The sequence below is a fragment of the Podarcis melisellensis genome (genome assembly GCF_964234715.1).
Source record: "Podarcis melisellensis genome assembly, chromosome: 8".
NCBI lineage: Eukaryota > Metazoa > Chordata > Lepidosauria > Squamata > Lacertidae > Podarcis > Podarcis melisellensis.
This window is the reverse complement of record NC_138540.1, coordinates 24,068,608-24,086,199: the sequence shown is the minus strand read 5'-3', so window position 1 is coordinate 24,086,199 and position 17,592 is coordinate 24,068,608. Positions and strand designations below refer to the sequence as shown.

General features: G+C 48.9%; 1 protein-coding gene across 5 annotated transcripts in view; it reads left to right on the top strand.

The window, feature by feature from the left end:
• MEGF6 (multiple EGF like domains 6) overlaps window positions 1–17,592 on the top strand; it is a 213,913-nt gene that overhangs the window by 193,038 nt on the left and 3,283 nt on the right. For all 5 annotated transcript variants that reach the window (XM_081923410.1, XM_081923409.1, XM_081923411.1 and 2 more), the window contains 11 exons: window positions 1,153–1,281; window positions 3,518–3,646; window positions 4,953–5,084; window positions 5,992–6,120; window positions 6,907–7,035; window positions 8,623–8,751; window positions 10,275–10,403; window positions 11,073–11,201; window positions 12,717–12,845; window positions 13,975–14,106; window positions 16,812–16,859. In XM_081923410.1, the coding sequence (XP_081779536.1) occupies window positions 1,153–1,281; window positions 3,518–3,646; window positions 4,953–5,084; window positions 5,992–6,120; window positions 6,907–7,035; window positions 8,623–8,751; window positions 10,275–10,403; window positions 11,073–11,201; window positions 12,717–12,845; window positions 13,975–14,106; window positions 16,812–16,859 (1,344 nt within the window). The remainder of the gene's footprint in view (window positions 1–1,152; window positions 1,282–3,517; window positions 3,647–4,952; window positions 5,085–5,991; window positions 6,121–6,906; window positions 7,036–8,622; window positions 8,752–10,274; window positions 10,404–11,072; window positions 11,202–12,716; window positions 12,846–13,974; window positions 14,107–16,811; window positions 16,860–17,592) is intronic.

Here is a 17,592-nt window from a genome sequence, read left to right as displayed (position 1 = left end):
ATTTGGGAGCTTTGGAGCAGAATGTTCTCTGCAAAAGAATTCCGCTGGGAATCTTGGCAACCGGAGGGGGGCGCTGACTTGGGCAGAAAGTGAAGAAGCTGCAGAAATCAGAAATCAAAACACTCCCCCCCTTCTTATCCGGGTGTGAAAAGCTCTCCCCAAACAGTGCCAAATAAGATTGGAAGTGTTATTTCTGGCTTGAGCCAGCAGCGCTCGGATGCCAGGACAATCTCACCATGATCCAGGGTATTTAGCAAGAACGGCTCCAGTAGTTGGAATTTGCTGTTTTATCTGTCATCGGAAGTTTAACGCAGAACTTTAAAGAAGAGGGTTCTTTTTAAAACACATACACACACACATAAACACAGCTCTTGAGGGGCACAGGCAGGGAGAAATTGGAAACTGAATTTTGAAGTTAGGAGTTGCACAAACACAGCAGCAGCCGCTGCGACGAAAAGTTGCAGCGTAGCAAGTGTGGCTCCTGTTTTGGCATCCTTGCCAGCCAACGTTGCTCTTCAAGGATGCTGTAAGCCAGGGGTAGCCAAAGTGGTGCCCTACGGATAGTGTTGGCCGGTGGCTCCTACCAGCCTCAACCAGCATGCCCAATGGTCAAGGAAGATGGAAGTGGGAGTCTAGCAGCATCTGGAGCTCACCACACTGGCTACCCCTATTGTGAGAGATGGGAACCTGTAGCTTTCCCTTCACCTTGGACCATTGACTATGCTGGCTGGGGCTGATGGTAGTTGAGCATCCAATATCTGGAGCGCCCTGGGTTCCCGCTCCTGATCTGACCTGTAAAACCACATTATGGTATGCACCCAGTCAGTACCTAAGTTTGAGAAGCTGATTACCTTTGGAACGGCTCTGATAAGCATTCATTCGCTGTCAATCACACCTGTGGACTCATCCGCTGCATTTCATACTTGCCAGATTCCATCTTGGCTCTGCCCTTCACCCTTGGAATCCCTTCGAAACGCTACAATTCTATAATTCTACGTTACGAATTTGGCGTGGAGGGATGGTTTAACAGCTTCTTGAAAGTGGGGGGCTGATTGCTGTGTCCGGTTAACCTGAGTCTGTTTGTTTTGATCAGATTCTAGATCACAATGCAATCATGAATGAAGCACCGCAGCCGTTTCTTCTCTTTTTCAGCTTGCCCCGAGGGCACCTATGGGGAACAGTGCAAGCAGCGGTGCGACTGCGAGCATGGGGTCTCCTGCCACCACATTACAGGGGCCTGCGATTGCCCACCAGGGTGGAGAGGACATCACTGTGATAAAGGTGAGGGAGCTGCCAGCTATTCTGGTGGCCAGGTAGGCAAGCCCGTATGCAGGCAGCCAAGCAGGTAAACGAGGAGGTTGTGCTCCATTGCTGCCTGGTGAGTGACCATTTGCTCAAACTTGAGAGATGGGCTGGAGTCAGTGATTTTATAGGGCCAGCCGGAACTCTCGTTTTCCCTTGTATCTGCAGCCCTTCACTGCCCCCACTGGCTGGAGGTTGTATGGCAGGGTAGGTGCAATAATACCTCCATGCTGTGGGGGCGCTGGTGTGCTGCAGAGAGTAGTAGAAAAAAAGAGTTTGGATTTGATATCCCGCTTTATCACTACCCTAAGGAGTCTCAAAGCGGCTAACAATCTCCTTTCCCTTCCTCCCCCACAACAAACACTCTGTGAGGTGAGTGGGGCTGAGAGACTTCAAAGAAGTGTGGCTAACCCAAGGTCACCCAGCAGCTGCATGTGGAGGAGCAGGGAAGCAAATCTGGTTCACCAGATTATGAGTCCACTGCTCTTAACCACTACACCACACTGCCTCTCCAGTAGGCTACTCCACAAGAGTAGGCTAGTGCAGTGTTTCCCAACCTTTGGTCTCCAGCTGTTTATGGACTACAGTTCCCACCATCCCTGACCACTGGGTCTTGCTAGCTAGGGATGATGGGAGTTGTAGTCCAAAAACAGCTAGAGGCCAAAGGTTGGGAAACACTGGGCTAGTGGATGCCTCTTTTGGCAAACTGCTCTGGCGGCACAGTGCATAAGGCCTCTTGAGCCCCTGTTGTGGCAAGGAACCTCCAGCTCACAGACCTAATGTGGCCCTCCTGCCCTCCCCTTCTGGCCTACGATGCTGTTTGGGGCCAAGCCACTCCTGATTGCCTGACATCATATAGGACATTAAGTTTTGGGGCAGATGAGAATGTGGCTGGGCTAAAAGGGGGGAGGGCTTGCAGGCACCACTGATGGCCAGCACCTACAACAATCCTGCACATAATCTCAGCCACAGCATTTTGCAAGCTCTAGCATCCAGCACTGTGCCTGCATGGGTTCAATTTCAAGCCATGCACCTGATAATCAGGTAATTGACACATGGCTGTCGCCTCTTTTTCTCTACCTACCTGCCATCAATCTACTCCCCGTTTCTTCCTCCTTCCAGTACAACTGACTAACCTGCTGCTATGGAATTTCTAAATCCTGGTTAGGATGCGAGGATTGAATGGCACCATCATAAAATGTTACATTGGGGGAATAATATGATGTGGGAGAACCGCCAAGTTTAAGAGGGTATGGGCTTTCCATGGAAAGATGTTGGCTTGCTAACATCTTTTCATTTAGGAGACCACCCAGTTGGGAAAACAAGCATGTTCTGGAAAACAAGCTGATTCCACAGAAAACTGAAGCCCTTTCCCCCCAGAGGCTCCAACAATAACCCCTCTCTCTCAACCCTCTGCTGCTCTGCTCAGTTTCCTTCCTGGATGGCATGAAAAAGGCTGGGTCAGTTTCCACCACCCCTGGCATGGAGCCTACTGCTTTGGGTCCCACCAGCTGCTGGGAACCACAAATGGGGAGAGCAGCTGTTGCACTCAAGACCTTGCTTGGGGGCTTCCCGCAGGGGGGCGTCTGGTTGGCCACCTGTGAGGGAAGGATACCAGACTAGATGGGCCTGTGGCTTGATCTGGCAGCCTGGCGCTTCTCCTGCTTCTGTGGAATACCAGGCAATGGCCACCAACTTTGATAGCTTTAAAAGAAGGCTGGAGAAGTTCGTGGAGCTGCTAGCCACAATGGCTCTGCTCCACTGTCACTGCCATGCTTCCAAACACCAGTTGCTGGCGTCACAAGTAGAGAGGCTGCTGTTGCTCTCAGGTCCTGCTTTTGAGCTTCCCAGAGGCATCTTGGTTGGCCGCTCTGAGAACAAGGTGCTGGTCCAGAGTGGTCTTTCGTCTAATCCAGCCACTGGACTGTTATAGTTTTATTCTTTGTATTCTCTTTGGCGGGTTAGATGATTTCAGGGAGGGTGAGGCTATCCATGGCTGCTTGCCACGATGACGGTGTCCTGTTGCCAGTGTTCGTTGGAGGTGGTATAGCTCTGGGTACCACAAAGGAGGAGAGTCGCTGTTGCCCACAGGTCCAGCTTGTGGGCTTTCCCATAGTGAGCATCTGGTTGGCCACTGTAAGAACTGGACCCGATGGGCCCTTTGGCCTGATCCGACAGGGCTTTGTCTTAACTCTCTTATCTGTCCCCATCACAGCCTGCCTGCCTGGGTCATTTGGGAAAGACTGTGCTGCCAGCTGTGACTGCCCTCCAGGAACGCCTTGCAACCACATCACGGGCGAGTGCAGCTGCCCCCCAGGAGTTACGGGCCATGGATGCGAGCAATGTATGTTCCCCAAGTTCCCCAGTGGGGCTTGCAGCTTGGGCCAGAGTGTTGGTGTCCATTCAGCTTTGGATAATATATATCAGGCATGTCCAACTCCCAAGAGACTGTGACCTACTCCCGGTATAAAAAAACTGGCAGTGATCTACCCATTGTCATTGGAGGGAGGAGTGTGCGTGGGGCGGGTGGATTGCCCAGAGTTGTTGAGCATTTTTTGATGTAGGATTGCCCAGAATTCTTCAGCTTTTATTTGTTAACTTTCAGTAAACCTCATTTAATCCTACAATTGATAAGGGTCCCACGATCTACCAGGATCAGCCGGGGCTCTACCAGTAGATCGTGATCTACTGGTTGGACATGCCTGATATATATATAAATATGGAGTAAATAAAACGGGTGCTCAGCCAAATCCCAGATCGCATCCTGGCAGGTGCCTCATGCTCTTGTAATCCAAACACAGCGGAGGGAGAGCCAAGTGGGAAATGGGATCAGCATCCTCTGTCCAAAGAGGATTAGATTAATAAAGCCTCAAGTGGAAGCCAAGGCTTGGCGCAGAGCGCTGTGGCTCGCCGCCACGATTCGTGCACTTGTGTGTTTTGAGGCTCTCCTTCCATGCTTCGAAGGGTTCCTGCCAACTGACCGGGAAAAGAAACCCTGCCTGGCTGCTCCTGTGCCAGTTTGAGAAACTGCTAGCTGACTTTTCACAGGACGACCAGCATTCTCTTTTTCTAAGAGAAGATGCCAACTGATCGAACAGGGCCTGGAGGACCCTGACCTGGCCTGCTCCTCAGCCTTTGATATCAACATGTTCTGCAGAAAAGTGGAGTTGGTCACAGCACAGAGATGAGGCCGTCAAATGCCCCAAAAGGCTCAGGGGGAGGACCAGGTGAAAGGAGTTTGCAGACCTCACCCAGGTTGAGGGCAGACTAATCTGGGCCTAAGCCAAGGTGGAGAAACTATTTTCAGTCTGAGGGTTACATTTCCTCCTAGGGAATCTTCAGAAGAGTGGTGGTGGTGAGGACACATGTGTGGAGGGCAGAGCCAGAGGCATTAAAAGCAAATGTTCACAAATCCTTCTGTGAAAGTTGCGATTCAGTGCCTTCGCATGTCAAAAAATAAGATACAGCATCTGCTCAGCTTTCAATTCCGTTACGGAAGAACAGAAAACAGGAACCAGCCGCCTCATGGAAAACCTTGCTATGGAATCTCTGCACCACCAATTTGTTGAGTGCCGAAAGAGATCTGGACCCAACCTTCACCATCCCAGCTCATTGTCCCCCTTTCTTCCTCCATGCCCCCTGCCCTTCAGCCTGTCTCCCTGGGACCTTCGGAATGAACTGCGCTCGGATTTGCCAGTGTCCCGGAGTGAACCATGACTGCCACCCAGTGACTGGAGACTGCATCTGCGCACCCGGTTACCACGGCAGCAACTGCCGACAAAGTGAGTTTGCTCTGAATTATTTGCAACGGGATTTGCTTGCATAGCAAGGAATGGGAGATAGCGTTGTTTGGTCTGTGGTTTTAAGTGAGCTTATGGAATTCGCACCATTCGGGTGACTTCATATAGATTAGAATGTTACTGCCTTTCGGATTTTGGACGTCTCCACATTCTGCGAGGTAGGATGTATTGTGTTTGTATCTCGCCTCTGCCCCAAGGAGCCCAAGGTGGTATATACCACCATTCCCCATTTAATCTTCATAACACCCCTGAGGCAGGCTAGGCTGAGAGAGATTGACTAGCTCAGTCACCCAGCGAGCTTTATGGCTGAGTGAGGAATTTGAACTCAGGACTCCCAGGTCCTAGTCTGACACCCTAACCACTATACCACACTTGCTCTCCAGTACATGTTTACACACACACACACACACACACACACACACACACACACACACACGAAGAATGTATAGAGGATGCAGGAGCAGCAGGACGGTTCAGCTCAAAAGATTTAGGGTGATGTGTGCACAGCTGATCTCTGAATAGCTGTCTCCACAAGAGCATAGGAACTTAGGAAGGTGCCTTAGACTAAGTCAGTAGTATACTTGTGTCAGATCTGTGGGGTTTCAAGCAGGTTTCCCACCCCCTACCTGGAGGATGCTGGAATTGAACCTAGGGGAAATCGGCGTGCAAAGCAACAGGCGCTTTGCAACGCAGCTTGCAACCCCTCCTGGTTGGAATCTCCAGATGCTGTTGGGAGAATCGACGCACGATGGCAAAAGCATGTCAGTCCCCCTCCTGTGGCAATGGAATTTGGTTTGACACAAGCAAAACGTTCTGCTTTGGCAGTGCAAACCCAGGCTTATTTTGAATCTTTTCAACTTTTAATGGCTTTTTTTGTTTCTTTACCCAGGATGCCCCTCTGGGCGTTATGGTCCGAATTGTGAGAGGCAGTGCAAGTGCAAGAACGGGGGGCAATGTGTGACCACCACAGGAACATGCCAATGCCCAGCTGGTTATATTGGTGCCGACTGCAGTACTGGTGAGTGGATTGGGACGGGTTGTATGTAATGCAGCGGCTTCTTATATATTGAGTGGCAAAAGGCTAGGCTGAAAGATGAAATATTTGAAATTTCATCATGAAATTTACACAGGCTGGGTTTGGTTTTTTTAAGGTGATGTAAAATATCATATATTTAATTTTTTTCATAAAAATTACAGAAGCTGGTAAAGAGGGGAGATCTTGTTTTATAAAGGACCAGAATATAGGACAAGTTAAGCACTCATTTATGTGTTATTTGCTTCCCCCCTAAAAAGAATCCATTTGACAATAATATGGAAAGGAGTACAGTACTAAATGTGCACTCTGTTCCGCCACATTTCTCAAAGTGGCCTTTGCATCATGTGCAAGCTCAAATATAATACGTACAGAAGTTTACAGTTAGGGAACTGTCAGGAAAATACAATAAACCTGTCATGAGAACGCACTCTTTATTGGAGACAATCCAGTTTTTAAGTGCAGACTGAAAGCTGGTCACATACTAAGGGTTGTTGGAATGAACCCAACCTGTGTCATTTTTTCTTTTCTTTTCTATGAAGGCCTCAGGAGTCAGTTTCTCCATTCCAGAACCTTCTCTGTATCAGAAAACATCATTGGTGGAAAATAACTTCCCCTCCCTACCTTCCGATCTGTGAAATGGGGTTGCTGTTCCTTACTGTAGGGTTGCAGCCTTGATTACGGAGATGTGCTTTTGGGAGCAAACACTAAGAAGACTCTGCTGTAAATGAGACCTTTCTTTGTTGCTCTTTCTCCCCCTCGCCTCCATAGTGTGCCCAGCCGGTCGCTACGGTGTGGACTGTGCTCTAGTGTGTTCCTGTGGAAACACCGCCACCTGCCATCATGCGACAGGCCTCTGCCTTTGCCCACCAGGAAAAACTGGCCCTAACTGTGAGCACGGTAAGCGTTTGCAGCGGGGGTGGGTGGGGTGGGGCGGACAGTTTTCATCCCAGGGCCACGCTCCCTTCTAGGCAACGTCCTGGAGGCTGCATGCCTATGGGGGGTGGGGCCAGAAGTGTGTGGGGACGATGGAGGAGAATTTTACCTTTTGTACACTAGTTTCTGTTAGAATTCCTGATCTATGATTGCAGTCATGGGATTTTTGTCTATCACATGACCGTGTATGTTTTGACTCCACAGAATGGGAAGTGACAGAAACAGGATCCGTGAAGTGGGACTATTGTCCTTTGTTCTTTTTCTCTTTGCTGTCTGATGCTAGAGAGGGAGGGAGCCATTTTACAGTGCTCCGTATGTCTTTATATGTAAATAAAGTAGATTAGCCAAAATGCTGAGCTACTGAGGTCTGTCATGTGCATGATGCACAAAGTGTGCAGATCTCTAAGTGTGCCAGTGTCAGTTGGCATTGGTCACTGTGATGTTCGAGTAGAAGGAAGCTTTTGAAGCTCCCGAACGATTGACCAGGAGGGAGAGAACATGCCAGTTGGGCACGTGTCTCTGCCAGGGTCCTACTCGAGTGTAGGCTGAACTCCTGACAGTTTCTACACATATTCACACGCACCTTGCTGTCCTCCACCCAGGCAAGGAAGAAGCGCCATCGGAGTTCAGGGATGCATTCCAGCCAAGCATAAACTCTAGGGGTGCAGTGCAGGGCCAGTGATGGGTGTGGTGTGGGTTGAAGAGAGTTTTGAGAGCCAGTTAGAGGACTGAAGGACCATATTTGGTCCTAGGCCTGAACTTCCCCCCACTGCCTGCCATTAATGTAAAGTGTCATTTTGTCCAATAGAGCCTGATGAGCATAATTCTCCGGATTATGGCCTTCTCTGTGACAGTCTCTAAGCTGTGAATCTCCCATCCAACAGAGGTGTTTCGGGCTCAGTCATAACATACTGTACTCTCCAACATTTCTCCGATCACAATAGGGACATCCTAAGGAAAAGTAGGACATTCTGGGATCAAATCAGAAAGTGGGATGGCTTCTGTAAATCCAGGACTGTTCCTGGAAAATAGGGACACTTCAGTGAAAATAGGGATACTTCATTACCCCATTTTTCGACACTTGAGATGCATATTTTTAGGACCCAATCTTTCTTCTGTAATTCTAAGTTGCTTTAAACTGGTTTTTAATTTTGTGTTTTAATAGCTGTAACCCACCCTGTGACCTTGGGGTGAAGGATAGGTGGTGGCAGTAGTAGTGATAATAGAATTGCACATTGAAGTTGGGGAGAGTACTGTTGCGCACTCAGTGGCATCTGATTTTAGCCACTGCAAAAGGACTGTAGACTAGAATGGACTCTTAGCCTGATCCAACCATTTGGGGAGGGCTGTGGCCCTCCATGGTCAGCCTCTGGACTTCCTAGAGCCATCTGATTGGCCACTGTGGAAAGCAGGATGCTGAACTTTGTCCTTTGGCCCAGTCCCAACAGGGCTCTCTTCGTGTCCTGTCGTCACATTGCTCCGTCAACAGAAATAGGTGTCTGTCCCTGGCTACCCCCAACCACCATGTCTCACTCTCTTCTTCGCCACCAGGCTGTCCAGGAAACCGCCACGGAGCCGGCTGCAAGCAGACGTGCGCCTGCCGGAACGGGGGGATCTGCCTGGCGACCGACGGCTCCTGCCTGTGTGGGCTCGGGTGGACGGGGAAGTTTTGCGAATTGGGTAATTCTGCATGTGCGGCTCCTATTCCCTCTTGCTACAAAGGTGCAATTGATCCGTCTGCCTTCCCCCGCAATTTGGCTGCGGTCCAGGCTGCTGGAATTTCACTAGAGCCGCTGTGCTAAAACAAAACAAAACCCACCTTCGTTTTCCAGCCACATTTGCAGGTCATGAACGTGGAGGTGGGGGTTTCAGATGTTTGAGAGAATGAGTTTTGATGCGGGGAAGTTAAAAACTCACTGGTCATGTCTCCTGACAATTTAGTTTGGTTTAGGTCCTGCTTTAGGCATCTGGTTGGCTCTGTTAAATGCGCCTGTAGACCAAACTGTTTTTATTTATCGTAATCTCCTTGGGTGATTTTAAAGTGCATTAGACAAATTAATGGAGGACAGGGCTACCATTGGCTACTAGTCACGATGGCAATGCTTGATCTCCAACGTCTGAGGCTGCATGCTTCTGAATACTGTGAGTGGGGAGAAGGCTGTTGCACTCAGGCCCTGCTTTCAGGTTTCCCACTAGGACAGCGTATCTCAAACTGGGTCCCCAGTTGTTGTTGGACTATGACTCCCATCATCCCTAGCTAACAGGACCAGTGGTCAGGGATGATGGGGGCTGTAGTCTAACAACAAGTTTGAATAATAATAATAATTTGACTGGGCATAAAGCACTACTTTAGGGTATTTGCTTGGCCACTGTGAGAACAAGATGCTGGACTAGATGGGCCTTTGACCTGATCTAGCCGGTGCTCTTCTTACGTTCAAAAGGGAATAGTACCAGGTTATGGCCACCTGCCTTGAATGGGCTTTAAAAGATAGCTGGGCAAACTCATTGAGGATATGGCTCTTGGGGCCTAACTAGCCATAATGACTACGTTCCACCTTCATTGTCGGAGGTAGCATGTTCCTGAATGCCAGTTGCTTGAGATCACAAACGGGGAAAGAGATGTTGCACTCAGGATTTGCTTGTGGGGTTCGGGTTGGACACTGTGAGAACAAGATGCTGTACTAAAATGGGTGGTGGCGGGTCTGATCCAGCAGAGCTGCTCCTTTAAAAGAATGCTTTGTAACAATTCCGAAAGGGTATTCTAGAGAGAATCCATTCCAGTCTGCCTTGCATGCAGAAGGTCTAGGAGTCTCTCCTCCACATTGCCAGGTATCATGGAGAGCTGCTGCCAGTCAGTGTAGACAGTACTGAGCTAGATGGCTTCAAAGTCTGCATCAGCCAGCTTTCTTTTTTATGAGAGTAAAAAAAAAGGGGGGGGAGGGAGAAAGCACATGACTGTTTTTCTCCTACCATTAGATATGTATGATGTCAGCCACAGATGTTCTCCAATTGGCATACTGTTTTCTTAATTGAGATCTTGCGTAATTTCCCCCCGAGGAAAAAAATGTTTATGTTTGAAACAAGGCAGGATCTCTGGGAACCAGCTTGATAATAAATCTCCTCGATTTTGGCCTGCTTGAGCTTGAGCGAGACCACCTCTTTACGAGCAGTATGATAAACTGAGATGTGGTCTTCCCCCGCAGGATGTCCGCCAGGGAGATACGGAGCCAACTGTCAGCTGAGCTGCACCTGCCAAAATAACATGACCTGTGACCCCGTGTCGGGAGCCTGCCGCTGTGGGAAAGGGCACTATGGAGACCTTTGCCAACACAGTAAGTGTGGTCACTCCTGTTACTCCAGAAATTTATTGCAGGTTTGGTAACGATCTGACCAGGTGGGTCTAAGCCAAGCCTAAGGCCTGGTGCATTGTATCATTGGCCTCTCCATCTGAAGTTTCAGCCAAGTCAGAAAAGCTAGTCGTGATCTCAAACCACACTACGGGAGAAATTTCAACTTGAACTTAGAAGCACTGGGGAGAAAGGGGTTGGTGATGTTGCCCTGGAAAATATTTGTGGATATCAATGCCCCCTGAAGTCGATCAGAGCAATGTTGCATCATCACATAGGGGTTTTGAGGAGGAAGAATCCCACCCTTAAATTTCACCCACTCCCTTAAAAATCACCCTGTGTAGGACCTCAGGTTCACTGCCCAAAACTGTGGTGGCAAAATGGTGGCATTTGGGAGCTGGGGCGGCAAAAAACCCCCAACCTTTGTTCATTTTGATAACGGCAAGCTGAACACGTGAAATTGATGGACCTGAATGTTGCTGAGTTGGCGAAGGGCAATACAATGAATCTAAATCCAAGGGCTGTTTAGTGCTCTCAGGTTAAATGGGTTGCCAGCTGCAACAAGTCAAATAGAATCCCCTGTCCCCAAATATCTCTTGGTCCTCTTTACACGTGTTTTTAATTTGCTTCCCAATGGCTTTCCATTTCCCTTAGCTTGTCCAGCTGGTTTTCATGGAGTTGGTTGCCAGGAGCTGTGCGACTGTCAGAATGGAGCCACGTGTGACCCGACGACAGGGGAATGTGTGTGCCCCCCGGGTTTCTACGGCAACCAGTGTCAGAAAGGTATGGAACTTTCCGGAAAGGAAAAGTGGCTCCAGAAAGCAGAAAGTCAGCCAATGTTGAGGGGGGATTGTGGACCTGTTTGGGCAGCGTCTCTGCCCACCTGCATGGGGCAACTTTGACAGGATGTTGGGGAAAACCCACCTGCCAAAGTTGGGCTGTGGGAGAGAGAAATATCTGGCCCACTTGGCCAAAAAGGTTCTCAACACCTGCTATATATGCTATTTAGGAGGAGGGTGGGCCATTCCACCCAGGTCTGAGCCATTCCATCTGTTTCTTTAACTGTCAATGGGGTGGTACTTTCATTTTAATTTTGATTTCCTTGGCTTGAAGGAGTGCTCCGGTTGAAAGGATATCTTTCTCTTGCCCTATGGCTGTAACAGTGATGTGGCAGAGATTTGGTTTGGTCCGCACTTTAGCACACTGCCTGAAGCAGTATTCAAACTGAAACTTGGGCTGTCCTTCGAAATTTGCATGCCTCTGAATTTTATGATGCTCTTCTTCAACTAAGCAAGGTGTATAAAACTCCGTGTTAGGAGAAAGTTTGTAAAGAAATGTGTGCATTAGTGAAAATGACATTATATTAGGGGAAGCTGCTTGCAAAGATGGGTATGTTTGAGGAAATGTACGCTGAAATTTGAATTAATTTTTGTGAGATTACATCAGAGCCATTAAATAAATACATACACCCATAACACCATAACATTAGAACAAATTGAAAGCAGCACAAGGTTGAACAGTATCATTAAAATCACTATTCAGAAACATTATGAAGGAAACCTATTTTCCCAAGAACCTATTAGGTTGGTTTATGTGTATTAAGATAATTTGATTACTATAGACCAGATTTTTCTGAACCATTCGCATTTAGTAGGAGCTACATACACCCCCTGCCCCAGTTTTTAGCTACGATAATCTTTACAGCAGTTAAATGGCTGATTACTTATGTCTTGCTCATCTTCCAGGATAACATCCTTCAGAGAGCATAGCAGCAGTAATTTACGGTCTAAGGGTGTATAATATCCTTACATGTCAGAAACATGGGCCTGTACAGATTTCCAAATAGCTTGCTTTTGAAAGCAACTCCAAAAAATGTGTATGTTGTCTGCTCTATTTAAAACATCTGGGGGCCGGGGGGAAGGGAGCAGAAGGATTTTTAAAAAACAAATAATTGCAAACTGCTGCAGAAATATGGAGAACTGAGCATACAGTGATACCTCAGGTTACATACGCTTCAGGTTACAGACTCCGCTAACCCAGAAATAGTGCTCCAAGTTAAGAACTTTGCTTCAGGATGAGAACAGAAGTTGGGCTCTGGCAGCGTGGCAGCAGCAGCAGGAGACCCCATTAGCTAAAGTGGTACTTCAGGTTAAGAACAGTTTCAGGTTAAGTACGGACCTCCGGAACGAATTAAGTACTTAACCTGAGGGTACCACTGTACTGGAAAGATGAGAAACTTGGGGGGGGGGGAAATTTGCTTACCCTTAGTAACAATGGATATCTCTTTTGTGGCCACAGTGTGCGACGTGGGGATGTACGGAGACAAGTGTCAACATCGGTGTGACTGTGAGGGGAACGCTCCGTGTGAGGCGACCAGTGGCCGCTGCCTCTGTCCTCCTGGGAAAACGGGTGCCAAGTGTGACGTAGGTGAGTGCATGTATCATCTTTACAAAGAAACAAGTCACACCTTGTCGAGGGCAGGAGTGGGCTGGCTTCCATATGGCTGGGCCAGCAATGCTGCAGCAAGTTGGAAACTCTGAGTTGTCTGTTAGTCCTTCACACCTGAGCACTTCGCGGCCTGCAGGTACACAGGTGCACTAGGCGATCCGATACCTGCTGGCCATGGAAATGTACCTGAAAATTGCCCCTGCAGCCCCAAAGTTATATTAATCAGCAGCTTACAGGAGTAACGGGCTGCTTTGGCTGTTGCAGCAGTGCTCACTTTTTTGCACTAGGAAGAATGTGAAGGTGGGCAACTTAGGAAGTCACCTGACTACTGGGTCCATCTAGCTCAGTAAAGTCTGCACTGATTGGCAGTGGCATCCCAAAATTTCAGGCAGGAGTTTTCCCTGCATCTACCTGGAGCCACCAGGGATTGAACATGGGACCTTTTCTGCATGCAAAGCGGATGCTCTACCACTGAGCTATGGCCCTTTTGGTTGCTTTAAATAAATTTCTCGTTCATCATTCATGAGGTTCTCAGAGAGGCAGTGCCTGCCCCACCCCCTAAAATTTCTTCCATTTCTTTGGGACTGCACAGCTTTAGCACTTCCTCTTTACCACTAGATGCTCCCAGGTTTAGTCTGTGTATCAGCTGGGATCATGGAAAGGATCATCTGGTCCAACCCCTTGCAATGCAGCACGATGCAGCTGTCCCATAAGGGAACAGAACCTGCAACCTTGGCGTTACCAGTATCATGCTCTAACCAACTGAGCTATCCAGGATTCCCCGCCACACCCAAGATTAACAATCAGGTTCTGCCCCCTTAAGTGTCTTGCTGTGGACTGATGGAAACCTGCCAATCTTATGCTAAGGGGGTAGGAGCCAGCTTTGGAAAGTGGGTCAAACCCAACAGGGTCCTGGGTTCCTCACCTCTGCTATACAGGGCAGACCCTGTTGCTATGGGATTACCGCCTCTGCTAAGTCAAGGCCTCCCGGTCTCAGGACATTTTTATACTTTAAATGTGTATGGCAGAATCTTCGCTCCCCCCGGGGTGAGATTCCTTCCTAGCATTGCACCATCTGTGATTTGACTTGTTCTTCTTGCTAACCCAGATTGCCCACTGAAGAAATTCGGCCCCGATTGTGCTCTGACGTGTGAGTGCTCCATGTCCAACGCTTACTGCAATGCCCAGAACGGCCGCTGCGTTTGCCTCAACGGTTACATAGGGCCGATGTGTCGAGAAGGTAAGGGGGGCCCAAATTGGCTGCGGTCTTAAGAAATCCTGGATTTCTTTGAGTTTATCTATGTGCAGTAGCCTGCTTTGGCCTCCATCATTCCACTGTTCAGCTGCTAGTAGGGAAATGACCTGCTTCCATAATACTGTTCCTCAACCAGGTGAGGAAAATGATTGAGAATCTTTACAGCTGACAATGTGGGTTTGTTTGTTTTTTACTTTCAGTGTGATGTGTGTGTGGTAATATATATAAGCGCATACTAGGGGAAAATGGCTGGTGTTGGTTGGAAGATACTAAAAGTATTGAGGTTTTGAAAGGTTTAAGTCTGGCAAATACAAAATGACATCCGATTATATCCAAACATAGGTGAAAATGTGTTTCTTGATCTCAGGAACCATCATGCAATACTTGGTTACAATAACTTAAGAGGTGTCCTAAATCAGAGTGAACAAACAACTTTCCAAAATATATAGGAGAGATATATAAAATCTCTCTCACACACGTAAATACCTATGTTAGGTGGTCATATTCAAGGAGATCATTTCCCCACCAGCACCTGCAGAATAAAGTAGTCAAGTCCAAAAAAGGCTGCAGCACTTGTACGTTATACAAATCCATCGTGTGTATACATACAGAGAGACTGAGAAAAGTTTGTGTAGGTATCTCTCTCTCTTTAATAATTGTACTGGTCTGTCGTTACACTGTAATGGTTGTCTGAGCACCTAGGGAGTGCAAAACACACATACTGAGCCGGGTTTTGAAAGCCAGCCCCTGTAGGAAGCCACCTCAGACCCCAAATGGGAGAGGGAAGTGCTGCCATAATATGCTACGAGGCTTGCCCTCCCTCAATTTCTCTCTTGCTCACCTACTGGAAAAGGCTTCTCTTGGTACCAGAGATAGAAAGAAAAATTGGTGAGTTGTGTGTGTGTGTGTGTGTGTGAGAGAGAGAGAGAAGGGGGGCTTTTTTTCCAGGGGGAACTCAGTTCCGGCATCTCTCTGTGTAAAAGTAAGGGAAAAAAATTTCTGGAGAGGACACCAAATGTTGTCATCGCTCAGGGTGCCATATCACCAAAGTCCCTCCCTCCCATTGTTCTTTTCATGGGAAGCTATGGGAGGGAAGCTGAAGCAGGGAGATGGGGGTGTTTGTTGCCCCATACATAGGGGTGACACTGCTGAGGAGAGGAGAGGAAAACACCCCCACTGAGAGCCACCTTCCATCAGGGATGCTTTTCAGGCAAGACAAGTGATGAATCAAGGCAGTGAACCAAGGGAGAGCATTGTTGGTTTCTCCCAAATAACCTGTGATCATTAGTCCATCTTAACCCAGTGCTTTTTTTCTGGGGGTACTCAAGGATACAGTGGTGCCCCGCAAGACGAACGCCTCGCAAGACGGAAAACCCGCTAGACGAAAGGGTTTTCCGTTTTGGAGGCGCTTTACAAAACGAATTTCCCTATGGGCTTCCTTCGCAAAACGAAAGCCCATAGGGAAATCTCCGGGACAGTGGGGAAGTGCTGCGAGTCTTCCCCACTGTCCTTGGACCTCCTCCGAAGGCTGGCGGTGGGGCGGAGAAACCTCCTCCCGCTGCCAGCCTTCGGATGGCTGCTCCGAAGGCTGGCGGTGGGGCGGAGAGACCTTCTCCCCGCGCAAGCCTTCGGATGGCTGCTCAGAAGGCTGGCAGCGGGAGGAGGTCTCTCTGTCCCACCGGCAGCCTTCGGATGGCTGCTCAGAAGGCTGGCAGCGGGAGGAGGTCTCTCCGCCCCACCGGCAGCCTTTGGAAGGCTGTTCCGAAGGCTGGCGGTGGGGCGGAGAGACCTTCTCCCCGCGCCAGCCTTCGGAAGATGGCTGTCCTGAAGACTTACGGTGGGAGGAGGGTTTTCCTTCCCACCGCCAACATTCAGAATGCTGTTCTGAATGTTGGCAGTGGGGAGGAAAAACCCTCCTCCCACCGCAAACCCCGGGAACAGAGGAGAAGCACTGCACGCCTTCCCCTCTGTTCCCGTACCTGTCCTGAAGGCTTGCGGTGGGGAGAAAAGCCCTTCTCCGCACCACCAGCCTGGCAAGCGGTCTCCATAGGAACGCATTAATTGATTTTCAATGCATTCCTATGGGAAACCGTGCTTCGCAAGACGAAAAACTCGCAAGAAGAAAAAACTTGCGGAACGAATTAATTTCATCTTGCGAGGCACCACTATACACGGTACCAGCACCCTTTTTTTCTAGAAGAAAAGCACTGTAGAGTGCAGGGGTAGTCAACCTTTTTATACCGCCCACCAGTGCTTGATGGAAGGAGGATCCAGCTTGTGCTGTAGAACCCACTACCGCCCACCTAGAATCCTGAAATGCCCACTAGTGGGTGGTAGGGACCAGGCTGACAACCCCTGGTCTAGTGTCTATAGACTCGGCTTTTCCTGGTTTTGTTTGGGTGGGTGGAAATCAGGATCGCTGGTTCAGATGTAATACTTTGTGCTTTCTTACCACGGTCATGGAAGGGAGGAGCCAACTGGGAGTACTCAGGCTTCATCCCAGTGTGATTTTGGACCTAGGTCATGTCCACACTTATGAGTGTCGGACTAGGACCTGGGGCTTAAATCCCCACTAGGCCACAGGGATGCGCACCACCCTGAACTCCTTGAAAAAAGAAAGGTGAGATAGAATTGTGATGAAATAAATTTGACAGATAGATGAAGCAAAACTAACACATCTTCACTTTCAGGTGGCCTACCACAGCTGCTAACCCACACGAGACGACAACCAGAACAATGTGAGTTGTTTTATATATAGATATATATCTGGCTGATGTGGGGAGCAAGGGGCATCAGAACGTAGGATGCAGCCTTGGACCAAATTAGACCATGGGCTCACCTAGCTCCATAGGGTCTACAATTCAGTGATGGCCAAACTCAGCCCTCCAGCTGTTTTGGGACAACAATTCCCATCATCCCTGACCGCTGGTCCTGTTAGCTAGGGATCATGGGAGCTGTAGCCCAAAAAAACAGCTGGAGGGCCAAGTTTGGCCATCACTGGTCTACATCAACCTTGGGTTCCTAGATGATGTTAGACTACAACACCCACCATCCCTGGCTAGCAGGGCCAGTGCTGAGGGATAATGGGAGTTGCGGTCCAGCAGCATCTGAAGACCCCAAGAAAGGCCTGGGTGATGTATTGATACACCATCCAAGACCAGTATGACGGCAAGACTGCCGGGTGAAGCAGTCTGGTCCTCATTGTGCCAGCAGGCAGCTTCTTTAAATTGCTCCACTGAGGGGGTGGGCACGGCTGTCTGTGCCTCTGGGGAGCAATTTAACAAAAAGCCCACTGTCCAGGAGGCAGAGGCTTGATCAGCTGAACAGGCGGGCAGTTTAAGGAAGCCTGCTTCTTGGCTGATCAAGCCTCCACAGACCAGGTGGGGGCTTCATTCATCTGCTTGCTGAGGGGCTGGGGCAGCTGCACACCCCTCAGCAGAGCAGTATGAAGATGCCACCCACTTGTACAGT